This window comes from Salvia hispanica, chromosome 4 (assembly GCF_029641045.1).
Source record: "Salvia hispanica isolate PSC_SH4W2 chromosome 4, Shi_PSC_v1, whole genome shotgun sequence".
Classification (NCBI taxonomy): Eukaryota; Viridiplantae; Streptophyta; class Magnoliopsida; order Lamiales; family Lamiaceae; genus Salvia; species Salvia hispanica.
The window spans coordinates 44,537,424-44,561,174 of NC_142695.1; the positions used below are offsets into that span (position 1 = coordinate 44,537,424).

Consider the following 23,751-nt stretch of genomic DNA (forward strand, 5'->3'; position numbering starts at 1 on the left):
TAATTTTTTTGACATACTACTATCTCTACTATTTTTTTTTAACTATTTAGAATTGAATGAACTGCATAAAAGGGCCCTAACTTTTTGGCTTGTAACACCGGTGACCCTAACAAAAAAAAATCTCACAATAGGGGTCTAACAAAATATAAAATCACAAACCTTGCATATTTTGCAATTTTTCGGACGAAATTGCCCAAATGGCTTGAAGGGAAATTTAGTCTCGTTATCCCTCAAACGTGTAGAACTCCACACACCCACTCTGTGACTACTACCTTATGTGTAAGAGATGCCTAAAATCATACATGCTATTATTTCCAATTTTCTATTTTTTTTCTCTCTCACTCCACATTCTTCTTCAAAGTTTCTCTCCTAAAATTCTGTTGAACATCTTTCTTCGTAAAATAAAAAAATTCTCTTCCACTCAGATTTCTCCACTCCTACCCACTCTCTGTTAGAGTTTGTATACTAGAAATCACGTTTCGAGTGATTGAATACTGTAAAACTCTTATTTTATTTTCCAAGGAATAAAACAGATTATTTTTGTCATAATGTTGTTATGTTTTACATTTAATGGATGTTAATGCATGTTTAAATGTATAAGTTAACTTAACAAAGCCTAAGTCTTTGTTTTAGTAGACCAGTTGTGGGCGTCGTCCACTTTAAGGTAACACGGTCAGTTCTAAACAAAGAAAAAGATGAATTTCACACCCTAGATGGAATTTGACTATCCATCGAGAAAGGTTGCAATGTCAGTCCGCATATTTCTAAGCCTTACTGAAATAAGATGACATTGGTGTGGTATAGCACTTAACGGATCTAACAGCAAGACTTGTCATTGGGCTATCTACTGAAAGGCGAGGTCTTGATAATATTTGTTTCTTAATCAATGTAGGTTAGCATTGAGCATACGGTATTGATTATGCACTACTTTGACTTATCAAATGGTGCGGGTTTTTCGTAATCCAATTATCCTGATATATTGGGTAGTGGTGATCAATATCTAGCGGTGCTAGGATTGCTATTATATTGAATTGTGCGAGGAGAGTCTCGTTTGATAATGTCCTCAAGAGGAGTGCGAAACAAGGTTTTATTATTTGGAATCTAGCTAGTTGGAGTTTGATTACTCTATGAATAATAAATAAGCATTTCATGCTAAGTCCACTCTTGGAATTAATAAGAAGTTAATTAATTAAGTCAATAGCAGACATTAATTAATTAATGGACATTTTAATCTTAAGCACGGGAAATGAAAGTTAAACGGAAACCCGGATTACTTGTAATTTCGAATTTGGATGGGGAGAGTTCAATATTACTTCTGTAGTGGCTGCTCGTGATATTCCAATTATAACTTATATTAAATTGTGGGTTCAATTTAATTAGTAAAAAGTGAATTGGATGAGCCTATATCCAAAACCTTTCATAGATCCCTGTCTGGGCCCAAAAGGAACTTAACATAAATAGGAAAATAAAGGAGACAGAAACAACATATTTTTCATTATTGAAATTTTCGAAAATATCAGCCCCTTCAGCTGTAGGAATTTTCGAATTCTACTCCTATTCCTAAAATGATTTCTTCTGTCTTCTTTATTTAAGTCCTAGTATTCTAGTAAGATCAATCCACACTGATATTGGGATACAGTTCGGGAACCAGAGAGAAGATTTGTGGTCTAGTACTCAAAGCATCACGTGGAGAAGAAGCTAGCCATTTTCAATTCTTTGGAGAATTAATTAGATATTTTTCTGCTCCGTAGAAAAGCATGTTTTAGGTTTCAATCTTCTTAAAGCATGATTAATTCAAGTTATGAGCATGATACATGTGATAATTACGCAAATAGATTTTGTCTAGATAATCTGCTAAATAGATCTGATTATTATGTAATTGATTTATGTGAGCGCTTCCGCTGCCAGTTCCTTCACTCTCTACGTAAAATGGAAATACTCTCTTTCCACTCCTACCCACTCTCTTTTCCACTCATATTTCTCGAGCATTCCCTTGGAATGTCCCCCCTCCCCTCTCACTTCCGGTTCTCTCCCGGTGAAGCATTTCGGTCGCCGGGGTGAATATGGCTGCTGGTTTACTCAGATTCCAACAGCCGCCGGTGTACTCGATCCAGTGGTAGTGTCGGTGCTCGACGAAAATGGATCCGGCTGCACACAGCTTTCCTCCTGCTGCAGGTTTCGGAAGTGGTGACGTTCCAGATCTGGATGTCGATTTAAGAGCAAATTTGAGGCAGTGATGAATCTGAATTTATAAGCCTCTGTTTAATTTTTTTGTGGATTTCTTTTGGGAATTTGAACATATCTTCCTTATTTGTTGAGTCCTTTCTCTTATTTGAATTCTGATTCTTGGATCAACGATTTCTAGAGCTTGAATTTTAGAACATGTTAAATTTATCTTTTTGTGATCCCTCTCTCTTTTGGTTATTTCCAGCAACTTAATTTCGAACACCGATTTTTTATTATGAATTCTCTGATTTTGCATTGTTTGGGATGAAAAAAAATTGAGCATAATTCTCCATAAAAAAGAACACAAACCGCTGAATATTTTTTGTTGCAGATTGAGAATTTACCCATTTTTTTCAATCGACCATTGTGGCATTGTTCTTCTCTATCACAAATTAACCATTATGAACAAAAAAAAAGAGTATATTTGCATTAAGGGTAATATTATCATTTTATAGCATATAAATATAGTAGTTAGAAAAATTATCTAATTTACAAAACAATATCATAAAATTCTTGTCCATACACTATCCTATCTTCAGCCAGAAAATTTTATCCCAAATTAATCATCATGCTATATCCCGTCCACACTACAAAATAGGCACTTAAGGGAGAGGGAAAAAATATGCAAAAGAAATTGAAAGCTGTCAGTCACACTGTACATGTCGCAGGTTGCATGGCAGGGCGATGTCAGCATGGAGTGTTAATTTGACGAGAATGCCCTTTCAGGGCTTTAGGGCGTTATCGTCCGAAAATACCAAGTTTGTGATTGTATATTATGTTAGATCCCTGTGGTAGGATTTTTTTTGTTAGGGCACACTGATGTTACAAGCCGAAAAGTTAGGGCCCTTTTATGCAGTTCACTATTTAGAATTTATGTTTTGGGTATACAATTAAGAATATCATTCAACTCCTTTGAAATGCATGATTTTACATTTAATTGTAGTAAGATTGACGTGTGCTACTAAATTAGCGATATGTTTATGTATTTTGTTTCAATTTTCAATTGCTATTTTTTTTTCTCTTGATCACTTTGATAATACATTACTACGGACTACAATCTATTTTTTTATAAGTTAGAATATTGGATTGGATAGAAAGTAACACACAAGATCACTTATGACCCGAATAGCCCGTGGATAAGCTCGAAATCCGAAGATTTAGGGTTAGGGCCTAAAATTTAAATCCGAAAAATTCACAACCCGAATAACCCGCACCCAAATAGCTCGTCAACCCGAGTGGATTGGCCCGAACCTGAGTGGGTTAGCCCAATTGACATCCCTACTTACAAGTTTGAAGTTTCTACTACCCCTGTTAGTAAACTACGTACTTAACGACTACAGTATTAATAATTTGTAAATATATAATTCTAAAAAATAATAGTGCTGCACAAGCAATTTTGCAAATGTTTGATCTAATGAGGTATAATAAAATTAATTAAGTTTTGTAACTTGATGATATAAAGTTTTCTGTTAGAATGAAATGAATATCTATCATCCATTCTTAATTCTAAAGAAAGAGATATAAAGGCATTATTTAATTCATAGTAGTAGTAGTGTATAGAAGCGATTAAACTAGACGTCATATTTATTTATTAAAATAAAAACAAAGAACTATTTTCGGCCCATTTAATTATGAAGATCTACGGTGAATACATCTCTTAGAAGGATGAATGCAGATTCTGAACCCAGAGCCAGAGAAGTTTTCGTATTTTTGGCAGTGATGTTAAATTGTTAATTCTGTGAAAAATTTAAGAATTAGATTTGCTGAGATCAAAGAAGGAATGTTTTAGAATAAAAAATTTCTAGACTAAATAGTCCTCACTAAAGCTTGACAAACTGATAGGATTGGCCCAAGAAAGAAAACTGCGTTTAAAATTATAGAAATGATTGCGCAATTGAATTGGCCTACCGAATTACAGCTCAAAGAAATGGGCCATTTTGTTGTTGGGCCTACCTTTAGATTAGGTTCTATTATCATTGAAAGAGAAAAACTTTTGTACGGGAGTGTACACTACAAATAGACAACTCTTGTTGAAATATTTCATATGGCATTACTACCCATTGCATGAAAGATTAATAAACTATCCCAGTGATTAAACACATTTTACTTACTATAGCCCATTTATAAAAATAATAATCAAATAAATATGATTATATGAATTTATAATTTTACCCTCTAGCTGTAGCCTATAAGTCCCAAATTAAATACTCCCTCCGTCCAAAAAAAAAATAGAGCACAATCATTTTGTGGAAAGTTTTCAACAAATAATAATCCTACACATCATTCTACTAACACGACTTCTCAATTACTTTTTCTCCTCCGCTCTTATTTTTTTCATTATCTCTTATTTTACCAATTCTACATTAAAACATGTCATACACAAATTGCTCTATTTTTTATGGACGGGTGGAGTATATGAATATATGATTAATCGGCCATGTCATGCGAAGTTCATTTATCTGATATAGATATAGTCATTCGTTTTACAAATTTGTTAAGAATACTTAAATTTGTATATTACCATTTCATTTGCAGACTCGGGCTCCTCCCATTTTCCCTTCATTTTCTGTCATCTTCAAACTGGTGATTACCTAGAGAAATAAGATTCGTCTAATTTTGTAAATATAGTTGGTTTTGGGGTTGATGGCAGCATCTTCAACCATACGCCAAAAATGAGTTTTGGTGTAGAAATCTTCTCTAACCGTATACCAAACTCAAACTCATTTTTGGTGTTTTTTTGAAACACTACCATATTTGGTGTCACTGCAAAAGTTTTGTGAGACAAAATCTCAAAAATGATGTAAATCTTAAATTTGGCGCAAATGGTTGAAGTAAAATTATTTTTTGGTATAACATATATACTCAAAAATGGGTTTGAGTTTGGTGTAAATGATTGGAGATGACCTAAGACCACCTCCATCCATACGCCAAATCTTATTTTTGGTGTAAAAGAGTTCTCCAACCATATATCATACCCAAACTCATTTTTGGTGCTTTTAATAAAATAACACCAAATTTAGAGTAAACACCAAAAATGAGTATCTAAGACCATCTCCAATAGTACTGCAAAACCTAAAATGCAGTAGAATATTACCTCCAACAGTACTGCAAACCAATCCCATTATAGGTTTTTGAAAAAAAAATACATATCTTTAGGTTTGCACTAAAAGTATACCAAAAACACTTTTCATAGTTTGAGTTATTGCATTTAAGTCCAAATCAATTCATATTTATCGAAATAAAAGATGAGAAGGAAGAGAAATTAAAATACAGAAAGTCAAAAACTGAAAAACTTACGGAGAACTTACAGAGACAATGCAACAACGTGAAGAAGAAGAAGATGTGAAATAATAACCTAATCTTATCTCATTAATATTTGATTAGTTATTAAATAGTGGGCTGGCCCATATTAGTATTATATTATTCGACAATATTAATTTTTTTTTAATTATTTTACTAACATGAGCCGTTATTTATTTCAATAGAAAATCAAATATTATTAGATACTTATTAGATAGATTAAATGACTGATGTTATATATAAATCTATAGAATCAATTATTTTATTAGGTAGTTAAATATTATACGTACATTACTAGTTAAATATATAAAATCAAATTATTTATTTATTAATTAATATTATTCAAACCAAATATGCTATTAAATATAACAAAAAAATTATTAGTAATTAAAACGATACTATGGATTTGATATCTAGTTATATTAATCAATAAATCTTATATTAATTAATAAATCTTATCTTTTATTATTTAATTTAATTTAAGATATTGATAAAGTGTCAGGGGAATATGTAATTTAGAAAAATATATATGCATGATTGAAAAGTATAAAAAGTTAGAGGGTGAAGAATATTCTTTTAGATTTAAGTTTAGTGTAAATGGTTGGAGCATAATCAATATTCAGTGTAACATTTACACTAAAATAGGTCTGAGTTTAGTGAAATGGTTGGATATGCTCTAAGGGCAACTCCAATCATACTGGAAAACCCATTTTTCCAGTTAAAAACAGCCCCAACCATACACCAAAACGCATCTGAAATCCCCCATTTTTGTGTTTTTTGAACAGTAAGACCACCTCCAATCATACACCAAATCCCATTTTTGGTGTAAAAATGTGCTCCAACCATACTCTATACCCATACCCATTTTTGGGTTTTTTAATCAAACAACACCAAATTTGAAGTGAACACCAAAATTGAGTATCTATTGCAAAAAAAATTTAAATATTGCATAATAGTCCTTATTATTAATTTGATAGTTGAATCAGCCGGCGGCCAATTTGTATACTGTCAATTTGTGTACTAGTACTAGTACTTGATAGTTGATTCAAACTATCAGCAGCATAATTTAGACACAATTTGTTCATGGAATTTACATATATTTTTCTAATAAAAATAATTAAATAGAAATGATCAAGCTGGCCATATTATAATAAATTATATTTTTTTACAAATAATAACTAATAAATTTACTAAATAGGAACGAATATTGCTAAAAAAATCTTGTTATTATTTCAAGAGTATATGACCCGATATGACACAATAAGAAATAAAAGTGTTCATCTGCAACTTCAAAATGCGCTAGTTGATCATTTGTGGTAACAATACACAAAATTCGAGTCTTGAATTTTAGCTATTTTTTGTGTTTATCGTGATATGTTTTATGTAATTGCGATATATTTAAATGAGTTTCAATTTATATTTGAATTTTATTATTGCAAGTTTAGTGTATTTAATTTTAAAAGTAGTGTAATTTTTTTTTAATATAAAGTATATTTAATATATAAATATATTAATAAAAAAATTTGTGTAATTATTTAAGTTACATAAATTATTGATAAAATATTGTGGGACTAATATGTAATTTAAGTAAACATGTAGGTATAATTAAAAAGGTATAAAAAGAATATAAATATGGAATATTCTTTTGGGTTTGAGTTTAGAGTAAATGATTGAAGTAAAACTATTTTTTGGTGTGACTCAAACTCAAAAATGGGATTGAGTTTGGTGTAAATGGTTGGAGATGACCTAAGTGCCCAAATATGGGGTAACACTGTAGCTACTGCATAATTTGTGAAAAATTGCAAAACGCCCCTTCTTATTTACGTATTTATTGGGGGAAGAAACATACCTGTGACCTGATGAAGAGGAAATGGCGGAAACAAGAAGCATGGAGGAGTCATACGAAGAAGACGATGGAAGCTATTAAATTATTTTATTAAGGTTTATCTCTATGGCATGACAGTTGTGGGCCTCAACTATATACAGTATTTCATACATATAATTAGTAAAAATATTAAAATATTTAATTGCAATTGTATTGATATTTGGTTATGTTTAGTAGTACTACTTAAATATTTTAGCACTACGACTTTAGAGTTTTGAGTTTATGTCATCAGGATTTGTTTAAATATATTTCAATTTTAGATTTATATTTGAGTATTTATTTAAGATTAAGTATTTGTAGTATTTAGTTTAAGTATAATTATTCTTTAATCTATTATTTATTTTAAAAGTCAAACAACATTCATTTTATTTTATATAAATTATTAGTATTAATTATTTCTTTTGTATAATTTGTGATATTATATACTATAAGAAAATAAATTAAAGAATGTGATATTTAATTTATATAAATTATTAACAAATTATTATGGAGTTAATGTGTAATTTAAATAAATATGTAGGTTAGATTGAAAAAATAAAAAAAAGTAGGTGAATATGGAATATTCTTTTGGGTTTGAGTTTGGTGTAAATGGTTGGAATAGAATTACTGTTTGATGTGATAGAACTGAAAAAATGGGTTTGGATTTAGTGTAAATTGTTGGAGATGGCCTAATTCAAAAATTTTTGAGATATGGCATATTAATCCTTATTACTACTCCTTCCGTCCCCTATTAAGAGTCACACTTTTCCATTTCGGTCCGTTCCCAATTAAGAGTCACACTTTATTTTTACTATAAATGGTAAGTAGGTCTCACATTCCACTAACTCAATTCACTCACATTTTATTATAAAATCAATATAAAAAAATGGGTCCCACATTCCACTAACTTTTTCAACCAACTTTTCTTTACATTTCTTAAAACTCGTGCCCGGTCAAAGTATGACTCCTAATGGGGGACGGAGGGAGTATTATTTTGAGATATTGAATCCACCGGCCATATTTTGATCATACTGAGTAGTATTAATGTGAATTAGCCGGCCGTGTTTTACACATAACTTATTTTGAAATTTGCAAATATTTTTTCTGAATAATAATTAAATAGGAACTAGCAAGCTATTGTTGGACTATCATATTACAATAAGTTATGTTCTTTTGCAAGTAATAATTAATAAATTTACTAATATATGAATGAATGTTGTCTAAAAAAATCTTAGCTATTTTGTGGCAACAGTAACTAAATTTTGAGTCTTGAATTTTAACAATTTTATTTTATGTTTATCGTGATATATTTTATATAATTGTAATATCTTTAAATGTGTTTCAGTTTATATTTAAATTTTTATGTTTAGTGTATTTTAATTTTAAAACTAGGGTAATTTTTTTGAATATAAAGTATATTTAATACAAAATATATTAATAAGAAAATTTTGTTTGGTTATTCAATTTATATAAATTATTCTTAAATATAATGGGATTAATATGTAAATTAAATAAGTATATAGGTATAACTGAAATAGTATAAATATGGAATTATTTTTTGAATTTGGTGTAAATGATTGAAGTATAATTACTTTTTTTGGTATGACGTAAACTCAAAAATGAGTTTAAATTTAGTGTAAATGACCGGAGATGATCTAAAATAGTATTCCCTCTGTCTCTATCATAATTTTCTTTTTAATTTATTCTAAAAAAATAGCACATATACTCTTTATCAAAAAAGCATGTCTATCTCTCATTTTTAATTTATTCTAAAAAAATATCACATATACTTTTTATGAAAAAAGCATGTCTATCTCTCATTTTTAATTTATTCTAAAAAAATATCACATATACCTTTTATGAAAAAAGCATGTCTATCTCTCATATTAATATAAATAAATATTCATAATCACCCTGAGACCTAAACTTGCTTTTAAATCTCGACAGATAGACATGTTCAATCATTTTATTTACGTCTCATAAAATATTCGTCACTACAAAATGGATAATGATAACCCAAAGACAAACTTGTCAAACATTTTATAATATTAGTAGTTTAGTCAACATTTCATAAAACTGAGTTTAGCCAAACATTTGTACAATTAAGTATAGCGAGACACGGAAGCTTAATTGATGGAGTAACTAATTGGACGAGGATAAGTGCGTAATTGCATTCTTACCCTTGCCCCAACGAAAAAAAGAAATACAAATAATTTCACATCCTCCAAAAATCAGACCTCAAATCCGCAATTACAGCTCTCATCGCACCGCAACTCCTCCTCCTTTCCTTTACAACGGTGGCTAACGGCGGCGGTTGTGGCGGCGGCGGTGGTGGTTGTGCAGGTGGATGGCAAGAAGCAACAAGTACACCTCCCTCAATTTCAATGGAATTTTCGAGAAAAAGCTGAGCAACAACAATCATCAATCCACCACCAACACCCCTTCCTCCGCTAAATCATTCTCCAATCAGAGCAAAACCGTCTTATCCAATTCTCGGATCCATGGACATATGCTCGTTTTGACCAAACCCACGCCCAAGCCCATCTCCATCCCTCACAAATCCCAAATTAAGGAGCAGATCTCCTCTCCGCCTCCAGATCCAATTAAACCCGATTCGATCTCCTTACGCCCGCAGGGCCGGATCGGATCCGCTCCGCTGCTGAGCTCGTCAGCCTTGCCTTCTCCTGTGTCGCCGCTGCCGTCAAAGTTCGTGCCGCCGCATCTCAGGCCGGGTTTCGTCGGGAAAGAGGAGAAGCCGGGGCCGGACCTCGTCAAGGGCGGTTTTAAGGCTAAGCCGGATTTCAGAGGACAGAGACCGGGTCAGGGTCAGGATCCGGGGAATTACCGGTCCGCAGCGATCGAGGGTAGACCGAAATCGGGAGGTGGATATGACCCGATAAGGAGAGGCCGTGAGTTTTCGGATCCGAACCGCCCTAGTTCGAGTGGGAACCGGCCCAATTCTAGTGGATGATGGTATACAATTTTGTTCTTTGATTGATTACTGTTTATGTTTGTTTCCAACTGATGTTTGGGCGTTTTTTCAAATAGTGTTTTTTTGTGCATTTCTGTATGTTATTGGTAAATTAGATTTAATTGATACTTGAGCATTAATATAGCGGATATTTGATTGATTTCATGGCTACATTAGGTTTTGAAAATGATGAATTTTGACCTCGTTTATATGGCTGTTGTTCTTTTTTACATTTAAAATGCGAAGTTTGGATTCTTTGCTCGATGATTTTTTGATATTATGTTGATCGCTTCGATTGTATCCTCTTTGGTGTATCGTGCAAAGCATCTGAATGGTCATACTTTTGATAATTTGATGCCTACTTTTGCCTTGATATCGCCTTTGATTTCGATATATGGCTATAAGATGACTTTGCAAAAGTTTGACTTTGATGTGGTGTTTCATATGCTTGTTGGCCTTTGTTGATTATAGCTAGGTGCAAAGTATTAGTCTTTGGTCGATCAATTGTTGAAATCTGCATGCTGAGTCTACTCGTGTTGTTTGGTCGATTAATTGTTGAAATCTGCATGCTCATGCTTATGCATATAATTTGTTTTTAATTACTCATGCTTGTGTTTATAATCAATACAATCACCTAATAACATGCTTTAAAACATTTGAAGTTGAGACCTCTAGTAAGATACTATGAGATATGTGTTGATTCATCCATCACAGAGAATTTGACTAGACAGAGCAGTGATGGATGTGATTTATCCAGCCTTGTTTTGGTTAAGGGATCTCGGTAACATTTTTTGTGTCATATGTCTTGCAAAGTTGCAAAATAATTTGAATATTGTTTTTCTAAGCTGTTAATTAATTTTATGCGAACAGTTTACAAATTTCATTATTTCTTTGAGGTGTGTTGCAAATCTATCTGCTTTTACCAGATCATTTACTGATGCTTTAATCTAAGTTGCATCTGAGTGTACATAAATTTACTATGCTGAACTCTGTAACTCTGTTATCGGATCCTTTATTGATGTTTAATAAATTTGCATCTCACTATATAGCATGTTGCTATGCTGAATTCTTGTATCAATAGTTAAAATGCACTGTTCTTACTGAAGTAAAGCGCTGTATGATAATCAGGTGGGGATTCAGTCTGTGGAGTTGTGGGTGTGGTAGAATGCTTCAACTCTTTTCGGAATGGAACATGGATGGATTCTAACACAGCCGTCAGCTTTATCGCCAGAGTGTTTCTTGCTTTGAGCTTTGATAAGTATCTTCTATCTTAGGTCCTTTTCAAACAATGTCAATAATAAAGGAGACAACTTTGAACTGTAATATTTTCTTTTGTAATGCTGTGTGTTACACTGATTATTGTGAAAATATTTTGGAGGAATCGTATTTCCTTCCTATCTGTACTGAAATTGCCTCATTTTATTTGACTATTGGATGTAAGTCTGAAATTCCTGTCTTAGCTTCTTCATTTTTAAATATCAACATAATTGTCATAATATCTCAACATAATGTGTATAGAATGAAAATATTAAATTGTGTTAACATACTCAAAGTCAAAACAGTGTTGATATGTTTAAAACTCCATACTATATTGACATCTGATTAAAAACTCTATCTTTGCATTGAAAAATAAAAAATGAAATTATACATGAAAATTTTTAGAACATTAATCTTTAAAATAATATGGTCTTAAATTAGTTATAGTTAACAATTAAGGGATGACTTATCAATTGATTACCTCCCTTAGTGTTAATATGTGGTAAAAAAGTTTTCGAAAATAGAAATTGAACTAATTTTGTGGGACGGAACTATATTTTAGGGTTGAGCCGGAATTTCTTTGTAGAACGGAACTAAATGGCAATAGGTGACTACTCCCTCCGTCCCCTATTAGGAGTAGCACTTTGACCGGGCACGGGTTTTAAGAAATGTAAAGAAAAGTTGGTTGAAAAAGTTAGTGGAATGTGGGACTCACTTTTTTATATTGGTTTTATAATAAAATGTGAGTGAATGAGTTAATGGAATGTGAGACCTACTAGCCATTTATGGTAAAAATGAAGTGTTACTCTTATTTGGGGACGGACCAAAATGGAAAAAGTATAGTACTATTTTGGTTCAGAACATTCACTTTTCAAAAAGTAAGTCCGAAACAAATGAAAAACGATATCGTTTGCATCCTTTTTTGACGGCACCGTCAATTCTCGACGGTCAACCGTCAATTAGCGAAAATTTGACCGGATTAGACTTAATCTGAGATTATGAGTTGGTTAATATTTTGTTAATTATTTTGCTAATAATTCAATTTTTTAAATATTTTTGAATATGAATAATCAATTATCATTTTCACTAAAGAACTTTGATTCCGACCAAACTTCAATCTCTCTCTTTTCTTTCTTCTCTCTCGTTACTCTCTAAGAAGAACCCTAGTTCCGATTCCGACCAAGAAGCCCGATTCCGACCGATTCCAACCGATTATTGTTGGTTGCCATGAGTTGGAAGTCGCCGTACCCAAACCACCGTTACACCGAAGGTCTCTCCGACGTGAAAAAATCTTATGCGAGGAAGAGGAAGAAGGCTGAAACGAGCGATTCACGTCCGCCGAACACCAAACAAGGACCGTCGGCTGCGTCGGGATTTGTGGGTTCTAACCTAGCTCTGACGCGAATGTCCATTCTTCTCTGAAAATGAACCCTACTTCTTCCCCAGAAAGCGACCCCGATTTTGAGAGGACGAAGAAACCCCGATATCCCCGTCATTGTGGGTTTTGATGGTTTTTGGGTGTTGATGGTGTTAAGGTTGATACATTGCCTTACGACAATATTTTTTTGTAGATGTAACATGTAACTGCGGTTGTTTTTTTAGCATGTATCAGGTGTAAATGGCTTATGACATTACCTTATGACATTATCAGGTGTAAATGGCTTAATTTGTGATCTGTTGTTTGATGCAGTATCTTATGCCTATGTCTTTTTGATCGATTAAATGTTCAGGACCAATACGAAGTAAAAAATGAATATGAAGGACCACTTTGTATTGTATTTTGTTGTCCATTTATTGGTTCAATTTGATGTCAATGTATTGGCATAGTCAATGAAGAAACAATCACAAGAGGAAGCAATCCCATAACGTATGAAACCAAGATCACTCACAAAATTTTGTAACTGTAACTCTGCAATTGGTGTGCGTAAATGTTCAGGACCAAATGGAACTAAAAAATTTATAGGAAAGACTACTTTGACTTATACTTTAGGATTGTCCAATTAGGGTTTTTCTGACGATTTTTCTAAGAACATCATGAACGATTCACTGCAAAATTCAAATACGAACAACACTACAACAAATTCAAATTACTTATCTACTTCATAATTCAAATAGGATTCACAAATACTACATCAAATTACCTGAATATACACATAAGTGTTGCAACAACAACAAAACCAGGAACAACAAAGCTCAAAACATTCATTAATTTCTGGATTTTTTTCGTAATTTCGGTCAAATTCAAAGCCAACTCCTCAAAATCGGCACCACCGACCGAGGATGACGAAGAAGAGGCCCGATTTGGCTCGTAATTTCGACATCACGATTTGGCTCGCACCACTTGAAGAAACCGCATTCCTTCGTCTCACATGTGAAGTAAAGCTTCCCCCTTGACGGTTTGCCTTGTCCGATGACAATACGGAGCGCTGCCATCTTCTTACAATAGCAGAAAGCGTAGCTAAATTGGAAGTCTCCAAAGTCGCGGTCGACGGAGATGGAGTTCCGACTACACGTCGAACGACCCATGTTCGAAGGTGTTTGTGGAGGAAGAAGAAGAATGAGATGGAGAAAAAGAATCAGGGTTCTTGGGGAGGAAGAAGAAGAATGGGCGGGAGAAAAGGGGGGAGGGAGGGAGAAATTTGAATGAAATGAGAGTTAGGATTTTGTGTTTAATATTAGACTATTTAAAAATCTAAAGCCAAAAATAAATAAATAAAAAATTGAATTAGCTACAGTAATTAAATTCTGCTAATCGGGTCAAATTTTCGCTAATTGACGGTTGACCGTCGAGAATTGACGGTGCCGTCAAAAAGGATGCAAACGATATCATTTTTCATTTGTTTCAGACTTACTTTTTGAAAAATGAATGTTCTGGACCAAAATCATAAATCGGTCATATGTAAAGGACCAAAAGAGGATTATACTCAAATGGAAATTAGTAACTCTTATTCGGGGATGGAGGGAATATTTTTTAGGGTTTGAGCCGGAATTTCAGATGACGTAGAATCAAGTTTTGTAGTACTATTATTTTCCAACTGTGTAAAAATATAATACTAACATCTTTAATATTTTCACGTTTTGTCTTTCAAAATCAATTCCATCCTTATATCCCTTTCATGTGAATTGCCTTTGATATTGACCGGACACCAAACAGTTTACGTCCTTTTGCAACAAATACTTCGAACCTCACCATTCCCTACCGCCAAATTATAAACAAATTAAAGTAGGCGATATTTTAATAAATCACTCGATTCTTGCTATTTTTTAATGAATCACTTGATTTATGAAGCCCAATAGTACTACTATTATCATGAATCATGCAATTCCTGTAGACCAATCAATAATATTTCCAAGTAATCATGCACTCTTTCTTCCCAAAGATATATCTTACTTAAACTTCGATAATATTTGATTATAATTTATATGAAACTTCCAACTCAAGTATATACTATAAATCAATCTACCCCCATCAAATCCAATAATGTTTCTCCTTCTATAAATAGATTGCAAAAAACAATTATTTCACATTATCACATCACATGAAAAAAGTATTATCAACTCCTTCCACAAAAATGACATTCCTTAATGGCTTAGAGTCTACACAAGATCTCCTCGACGCCCAAGCTCATGTCTGGAACCACACTTTCAACTACATAAACTCGATGTCCCTAAAATGCGCGGTTCAATTAGGCATACCTGACGCCATCAACAAACATGGCGCCCCTATGACTCTTTCCCAACTAGCCAACGCCCTCTCCATCAACAAGACCAAATCCAACGGCCTCTTTCGTCTAATGCGCATTCTAGTCCATTCCAATTTCTTTGACAAGGTCAAGAACACCTTGTCTGAGGATGAGAAAGAGGATGAGGATGAGGAGGAGGCTTATTGTCTCACACGTGCTTCTCGTCTCCTTGTGAGAGACGAGCCCTTGAACATGGCGACTTTTGTAGTCGCCATGATCGACCCCACCCTCGCCGATCCATTCCATCACATGGGTGAATGGTTTGGCGACGATAACCCCTCTCCATTTATCACTAAAAATGGGAGAACTATGTGGGAGTACGCTGGGGTCGACCAAAGCTTCAATCAACTATTTAACGAGGCGATGGCGACTGATGCAAGACTTGTGACTAACATACTTGTTCAGGAATGCAAGCAAGTTTTCGAGGGGCTGGAAACGATGGTGGATGTCGGAGGTGGCACGGGTATCGTGGCGAGAGGCGTAGCAGCCTCCTTCCCGGGCTTGAAATGTGTTGTGCTGGATCTACCACATGTTGTTGCTGGCTTGGAAGGGTCTGACAAGTTGAGCTTTGTTGGTGGGGACATGTTTCACTTCATTCCCAATGCAGATGCAGTTTTTCTCAAGGTATGGGATCGGATCTCATTTTATTTGGGATTAATAGTAACTTTTTGTTTTTCAACTTCACAAATGCAACAATACTTTTTGATTTAAAAGTTGATAAGTATTAGTACTAGTGTTAATTAATTACATTTTCCTTTTTCCAAACTTGTAACCTAGATTTTAGTACTATCAAATTGTACTCCATGAGCTATATATTGAGTAATTGGTGGTTTATTGGCATGCAGTGGATTTTGCATGACTGGAATGACGAAGATTGTGTTAGAATATTAAAGAAATGTAAAGAAGCTATAGCAGGGAGTAACAAGAATGGAAAGAAGGTGATTATTGTGGATATAGTTGTGGGTGATAAAGGGGAAGAAGATAAAACAACAGAAACAAAGCTCCTTTTTGATGGTATGATGTTGGCAGCGTTGACAGGAAAAGAAAGAAGTGAGAAAGAGTGGGCCAACCTCTTCTATACTTCTGGATTCCAAAAATATAATATCACTCCTTATCCCTTTGGAGTGAGATCTCTTATCGAGGTTTTTCCTTAATTAATGTGTTTCTGTGATATACAGCATGTCCTATTTTTCTTACTGTTGTGAATCAAATAATCAAATGTATTGTCAGTCACTCACGTTTTTTATTTTTTGAATTCAGTATATATGATGTGTAAATCGTTTATTGCGTATATATAATATATGTAATGATCACTTTGTTTCGTTGGTTGATCGGCAGCTATTGCTACAAATATATCACGACAAAAAATACACGTGCGTATCACCATAAATCTAAATTGTCATACTCCCTCCATCATGAATTGTCCCTTGGTTAAATTTTTTAAATATTATAATAGTTAATTGAATTATAATCTCTTCATTTCCTAAAATAGAATTTTGTTCCCTTTATAGTATCACTACAATAATATTCCAATATGCATAAGCATCACCACAAAGTTATTTCAGTAGGACACATCACCAGTCACCACAATAGTGATCAAGAGGCACATTAACAAGTCCAAACGGCATCCCCACAATTTAAAATTAAAACTTAAAAGGCACATTAACATGTATCCAGACACAATACTAGCAACATGGACCAGTACAATGGAATAGTACAGAAATGATATAATTAACACTAATAATTAATCATGAAAGAAATACCTCGATTACAGACCTCAACCCTAAGATAGGAGTGATCTTGTAATTTGGGAAGCCAGCTGCAGCAAAGAGCTTAGCCCACTCTTTCTCACTTCTCTCTTTTCCAGTTGTCACAGTCATCATCAACATATCCATACACAGCTGAGTTTCAATGCCCTCATCTTCTTGTTTCTCACAATCCACTACCATTTCCACTATAATCACTTTTCCACCTTTCTCTTTGCTTGGAAATATTGCTTCTTTGCATCTCTCCAAAATCTTAATACAATCTTCATCGCTCCAGTCATGGAATATCCACTGTTAATTAGTACTACAAGGGTTAATTTTAAAAATTGCAATTAAGATTTAAAAGATACACATATAGTACTATATTGAAATGACATACTTTGAAGAAAACTGCATCAGCTGGTGGAATGAACTCAAGCATGTCTCCACTAACAAATCTCAGATTCTCAGATCCCTCAAGCCCGGCAACAACGTAGGGGAGCTCGAGCACCGCGCATTTCAAGCCAGGAAAGGCGTCTGCAACGATCTTCGCCACCGTGCCAGTGCCGCCTCCCACATCCACCAAAGTTGTCAAACCCTCAAAAACATGCTTGCATTTTTCCACGAGTATGCTTCCCACAAACCTCGCATCACTAGCCATTCCTTCATTGAACACTTGATTAAAAACCCTATCGTTTCCTATAAATTCAAATAAACCACTCCCATTTCTGGTAGAGAATGGAGATGTGCATTCATCTTTAAACCATTCGGTCACATTATGGAACGGATCCGCTATGATCGGATCAATCATGGCTAGCGCGAAAGGGGCGAAGCTCAAGGGCTCGTCTCTCAGCAAGAGACGCGAAGCCCTTGTGAGCGAGTAGGCCTCTTCCTCATGTTCGATCTTAACCTTGTCGAAGATCTTGGAGTGGACTAGAATTCGCATAAGGCGAAAGAGGGCGGGGGATTTGGCTTTGTTGATGGAGAGGGCATCGGCTAGTTGAGAAAGTGTAATAGGTTTATTGTGTTTGTGGATGGCATCGGGTATACCTAATTGAATTGCGGATTTAAGGGACATTGAACTTATGTAGCTGAATATGAGATTCCAAACATGAGATTGAGCATTCAGAAGCTCTTGGGTGGAATCTACTGCATTAGGCAAGGCCATTTTGGGGTGCTAGTGTTCTTGGTGTGTAAACTGTCCCTTTACTTATAGCAATAATTTCCAGTATATAGTTGCACTTCATATAATTTAATTAAGGAAATTCTATGTTTTTTGTAATTATTGACTTTGAAAGGTAAATTGGATATTCGAAGAAGTAAGGCCGAGATTTAATAATTCCAATGGGGAAACAACGTAGAAGCTAAGTTATTAAGTAATCATAATATTTCCATTAGCTCTGATTTGGTCAAAGATCTACAACGACATCTCATGATCTCATCTACCCAATCAATTATGCTTATATACTGATCATATACTATTATTTATTACTATTATATTAATAATTTTTACATAGTTGACGTCAGACGAGCGGCCTTGAATGCAAGTGAAATTTAATTTGTGCAACGAAACTCAGACAATTATCCGCTAATATCCACTCCCTTACAGTATGAGTATTTTTTAAAGTATGAAATATAGGTAAATTAAATGGAGAAAAAAAAAGAAAAAAATATAAAAAGAGATGAGATATGTTTGTTGGCAAAGAACTAACGACTCAAATATAATAGAGCTTCCAAAAAGAAATACAAACTCAACCATAATAGAACAAAGGAGGTACTATAAAGTTTTGGAATGCATCCAAGAAGTTTAATAATTGTGGTGCTATCTAAACTTACATTACAAAATAATCATTATTTACCAGTACAAAAAAATACTCGAAGATTCAAGAAAAATAAGTAGTGAGTTAAATTAAATGAGAATAAAGTAGACAAATAATCAGATGAAAATGAAAAATTAATAAAATATGAGAGTGTAAAGCAAAAAAGAGAAGAAAGTAAGAAATATTAAATGTATTGAATTTCATCAGAAAATAAAATAATTCAACTATAATGAAACGGTCTAAAAAGAAATACTCCCTCCATTTCGCCATAGTTGAAGCGAAACTTTTTGGCACGGAGTTTTAGAAATGATTATTGAGTGTGTTAAATAAATTGATAAAAAAATAAGAGAGAGGAGAAGATAGAGAATAAAGTATAAAGTGAATAAAGTAGAGAGGGTAAAGTAAGAGAGAGTAAAGTAAGAAAGAGAATAAAGTTACCATATAAGGAAATGATTCAACTATGAAGAAACTTTCCAAAATGGTAAAATGACTCAACTATAGTGAAACGGTGGGAGTAGTATAATTCAACACTAATGGGATGAAGAAAGTAGAATTTACTGAGTACTTTTGTGCTTGGTATTACTATTATGCAACGGTGCTTAATCATACCCACGTAAAATATTGTAGTGAAGATATTACATGACGACTTGAATACAAATGACAATATATATATAAGCTGCACACATAACATCAACTAGCTAATTACCTAGTAATTACTACTACAAGGTGGGCTTCAATGTTTTCTTATTCGAACAACTGAAATAGTTTGAAATCGGCGTGCAGGTGGATGCTTTTGCGGGAAGACCTCAATCACAGACCTCACAACCTTCAAACTGAATGAATCTTGTAAGATTTGAAGCCAGCAGCAAGAAGATCTCAGCCCACTCTTTCTCACTTCTCTCTTTTCCAGTTAGACATGTCATCATCTTACCATCCAAAATCATATCAATTACAATCAATTTCCCACCCTTCTTGTCCTTGCTCCCAGTTATAGCTTTCTTGCACTTCTCCAGTATTTTCATGCATTCTTCATCGCTCCAATTATGCAATATCCACTATTAACAAATTACTACTAATTAGCGACGTACGGATCAATTAATTTTATTAGTCGAGTATTAGTTATTAGTCGTGTACGTACCTTGAGTAGCACTGCATCAGCATGATGGACGGAGTCAAACATGTCCCCACTAACATACCTCAAATTTTGTGACGGTTCCAAGTGAGCTGTACATGCGGAAGATCCAACACCGTAGCTTTCAAGCCGGGAAAGGCGTCTGTGACCCCTTTCGCCAGTGTCCCGTCGCCTCCACCAACGTCCACCACAGTTTTCAACCCCTAGAAAACTTGCCTACACTCTTTCACTAGTACGCTCGCCACCAATCTCGAATCATTACACATAGCTGCGTTAAACAACTGATTCCACCTTTGCTCGACCCCGGCATACTCCCATAGTGTATTCCCATGTTTGAATACAAATGGAGAGCTGCATTCATTCCCGAACCATTCACTCAAGTGATGCAATGGATCCATGAAGCTGCCTTCAAGCATCGTGAGAGCGTAGGGAGCCACGCTCGAGGGCTCGTCTCTCAACAGGAGGCGGGAAGCCAATGTGATGCAATAAGCCTCTTCCTCATCCTCGTCCCCGTCGTCCTCAGACCTAACTTTGACTTTGTCAAAGAACTTGGAGTGGACTAGAATCCTCATAAGGCGGTAGAGGGCGTCGTGTTTGGCCTCGTTGATAAAGAGGGCAACGGCTTGTTGAGGAAGTGTTATAGGCTTGCCGTGCTTGTGGATGACATCGGTTATGCCTAATTGAACCGTGCATTTTAACGACGTGGAGTTTATGTATTGGTAGATGTGGTTCCATACATGAGCTTCAGCATCTAGGAGCTCTTCTATGGAACACTCATCTACATTTGGAAATGCCATTTTTGAGAGACTCTAAATTAAAGAATGTGTTACTCTATGGTAATTTTATGGGTGATAATTGTTCTTATGATCTAGGCATCTAGGTAACGGGTTATTATATAATCAAATTTTCTACATGAAATGTTGTCGTTTGTTACCATAATGTTATGGTCCATTCCTTTGTTCTTTAGTGATAACGTTAATTCAGTGGAAAAGAGACACATTTGTTAGATAGGTCGAGACTCGTGAGGAGCACAAACTTGTTTATAAATATGTTACTGAAGACAAATTGTTTACGGTATCAATACTCTTTGTTAAAATGATAAATTGTTTAGGTATCAATACTCCCTCCGTTCCCGATTAGAAGTCACACTTTGACCGGATACGAGTTTTAAGAAATGTAAAGAAAAGTTGGTTGAAAAAGTTAGTGGAATGTGAGATCCATTTTTTATATTGATTTTATAATAAAATGGGAGTGACTTGAATTAGTGAAAAGTGAGACCTACTTACTATTTATGGTAAAAATGAAGTGTGACTCTTAATTGGAGACGGACCAAAATGGAAAAGTGTAACTCTTAATCGGGGACGTATGGAGTATTTAAATTCGAATTTTGACTTTTCTATAACATCGATTTCGTCGATTCGCTGGCTTCACGAAGTGATTTATATTCTATAGCACACTTGATACATGTTAATTAAAGTGAAGAAAAATTTAAAGGTCACAAGTTTGAGCAAGTAAGATTAGGGCTTAATTTAATTACTCAGTTGAACCTCTGGTGGACTGAGTTTGAGTTGGATTGGACGATTGGTCTTGTGCTAAAAGTCTAATTGGAGCCCACTATAAATGATGACCCTTGAACAAGCCCATTTCATTTCTCTTATGGATCAGTATCTTATTTCAACCGATTGCCTGTTGATATTGACCGGTCACCAAAAAATGTTCCGTTAATATAGTTTTTAATGTGCATATGATATTTTTACCGATATGACGTCGTACACATTTAAATTAATATTAAAATATATATTGCTCTCTTCGTTCCTGAAAAATATGAATATTTAGTTCAACATGAGCTTTAATACACAATTGATAAAGTAAGAGAGATAGAGAGAAAAAATAATTAAATAATTATTAATGGATAATGAGTCTTGCATCATTTAAATGAAAAAGGCTTTTTAAAATTAGAATGTTCATATTTTTTAGGAACGGATTAAAAAAAAAAATTTATATTTTTCAAGGAAAGAGGGGTAATAGATAGACCGTACTAACTTTAACTTATAATTAAATGCTTAGTATATTGGTTCAATTTTGTAACCATAATTTGTTATTTTTTGTTGATTAGCAAGATGATGTGAATTTTTTTTTAAGATATATACTTCAATACCTTGCTACCGTTTTATATAATTAAAAGCATTTAATTATAAGAAAAGTCTTATAAAGTTGATTGATTTTCTTATATATACTAATTGAGTTCCATTATATATATAGATAGACTGATTTTCTACTATTTACTTCTGATTGCATTTTGTTACATACTAATTCAGTTTCTTTCTTGCATATTTTGCCTTTATTGTATTTTATACAAAAACTTTTCTGCATGAATCTGGTGCAAATACTTATTTTGCAATGCTTTTAATCTAAATCATATGCAAGTTAAATCTGACACTCACGACCGGTCTAGTCCAACTCAAACTCAAAGGGGCTGGTTTTCATTTTAGAGTGGACTATATAAATGTTAACTGATCTTTCACTTTTGCACGCAAATAATACCTCATCTTTATTTTATATCGTTTTTTGTATTCAGTGATAAAAATAACCCTAGGTACAAAACATGTGATTTTTTTGTTATAGAGGATATTTTTGGAAATTTCCATTAAATAGTACTACCAAACATGTGATTATTTTTTTCTTCTTTAGTTTCTTATTAGTATTTATTTTTTCTTCATTTTCTTCTTTCTTTTTAGTACTCCCTCCGTCCCCCAAATTTTATCACCATTTGACCCGGCACGGGTTTTAAGAAATGTAATAGAAAGTGAGTTGAAAAAGTAAGTTGTATGTGGGTCTACTTTTATATAGTTTTAAAATAAAATGTGAGTGAGAATGAGTTAGTGAAATGTATGGTCCACTACCAAAAATGGTAAAGTGAAAGGTGACAAATTTTTAGGGACGGACGAAAAAGGAAATAGGTTCTAATCCCTCCTCTACTCTATGTGATTAAAATAAAAAATCCGAAAGGTCTTTATTTTAGGTTATAATGTAGGCTCTTTGGTAAGGTGAGGAAATATGGCTAAAAAATGACTAAACCCAAACATAGCAAAAGTGATCAAGTTCTACTACATCAAACTTAGCACCCCACCAACAATTCGAATCTCAGTAAATTCTAGACTTTGTCTAAATTTCTTCTCACTTCTCAAACTCCTCTGATTTTTTTCTTTTCTTTTCATTTTTTTTTTGTACATCCTTTCTTCTTCCTTTTTTTTTCTTTTATGCACAACCAAATTTCTTTTTCATGTCACAGATGTCTATGCACTTTTCACAAGTAAGCACACTACTTTTCTCTCTACCTTATCTCTCCAACTCTTTTCACAAGATATAAACTAAAATTCACCAAGAGTGCATGGATATTCCCCTTTATTTAGCTTCCAAAGAAAAAGGCTTTGACGGCTCAAAGTGGCTAGCTAGGGAAAAAATGTTTAGAGTAAGGTCAATAATTTGGATATAGAAAGTAGCTAAGAAGGATGGCCTAACGTCCTCTTTTATCATTTAAACACTATGCAGACTTAGGTAGACTAGGAGCAAGTTCTAGAAACAAATACATGAATGCAGATAAATCACACAAGAAGAAAATTATAGCTCAAGTCTCACAAGGTATAAGCATGATTCAAAGCAAACAAGCAATTCATTAATTGTGCACATTTT

The 23,751-nt window shown here is 33.9% G+C and overlaps 3 protein-coding genes and 1 pseudogene across 3 annotated transcripts; 2 read left to right on the top strand and 2 right to left on the bottom strand.

Annotated features, from left to right (window-relative positions):
• Positions 1–9,613: 9,613 nt before the first annotated feature.
• On the top strand, positions 9,614–11,809 carry LOC125195830 (proteophosphoglycan-like protein). The gene is made up of 2 exons (XM_048094083.2): positions 9,614–10,363; positions 11,490–11,809. Exon 1 carries the CDS (start codon positions 9,738–9,740, stop codon positions 10,359–10,361), a length of 624 nt encoding a protein of 207 aa, XP_047950040.1. The 5' UTR covers positions 9,614–9,737; the 3' UTR covers positions 10,362–10,363; positions 11,490–11,809.
• Positions 11,810–15,135: 3,326 nt separating this feature from the next.
• LOC125193626 (8-hydroxyquercetin 8-O-methyltransferase-like) lies at positions 15,136–16,638 on the top strand. Its single transcript, XM_048091460.2, has 2 exons — positions 15,136–15,985; positions 16,207–16,638. Exons 1-2 carry the CDS (start codon positions 15,158–15,160, stop codon positions 16,513–16,515), a joined length of 1,137 nt encoding a protein of 378 aa, XP_047947417.1. The 5' UTR covers positions 15,136–15,157; the 3' UTR covers positions 16,516–16,638.
• A 337-nt stretch (positions 16,639–16,975) lies between these two features.
• On the bottom strand, positions 16,976–18,290 carry LOC125196852 (flavonoid 8-O-methyltransferase 1-like). The gene is made up of 2 exons (XM_048095512.2): positions 17,507–18,290; positions 16,976–17,418 (listed from the first exon to the last, which is right to left on the bottom strand). The coding sequence occupies exons 1-2, from the start codon at positions 18,272–18,274 to the stop codon at positions 17,110–17,112; spliced, it is 1,077 nt and encodes a 358-aa protein (XP_047951469.1). The 5' UTR covers positions 18,275–18,290; the 3' UTR covers positions 16,976–17,109.
• A 1,461-nt stretch (positions 18,291–19,751) lies between these two features.
• Positions 19,752–20,855, bottom strand: LOC125195200 (flavonoid 8-O-methyltransferase 1-like; annotated as a pseudogene).
• Between the last annotated feature and the right edge of the window lie 2,896 nt (positions 20,856–23,751).

Bases quoted from the DNA above. Each gene is read 5' to 3' on its own strand.
- LOC125195830 (XM_048094083.2), top strand. From the start codon at position 9,738: ATGGCAAGAAGCAACAAGTACACCTCCCTCAATTTCAATGGAATTTTC.
- LOC125193626 (XM_048091460.2), top strand. From the start codon at position 15,158: ATGAAAAAAGTATTATCAACTCCTTCCACAAAAATGACATTCCTTAAT. The intron at 15,986-16,206 runs GTATGGGATCGG...ATTGGCATGCAG, and splicing joins CAGATGCAGTTTTTCTCAAG to TGGATTTTGCATGACTGGAA.
- LOC125196852 (XM_048095512.2), bottom strand. From the start codon at position 18,274: ATGGCCTTGCCTAATGCAGTAGATTCCACCCAAGAGCTTCTGAATGCT. The intron at 17,419-17,506 runs GTATGTCATTTC...ACTAATTAACAG, and splicing joins CTGATGCAGTTTTCTTCAAA to TGGATATTCCATGACTGGAG.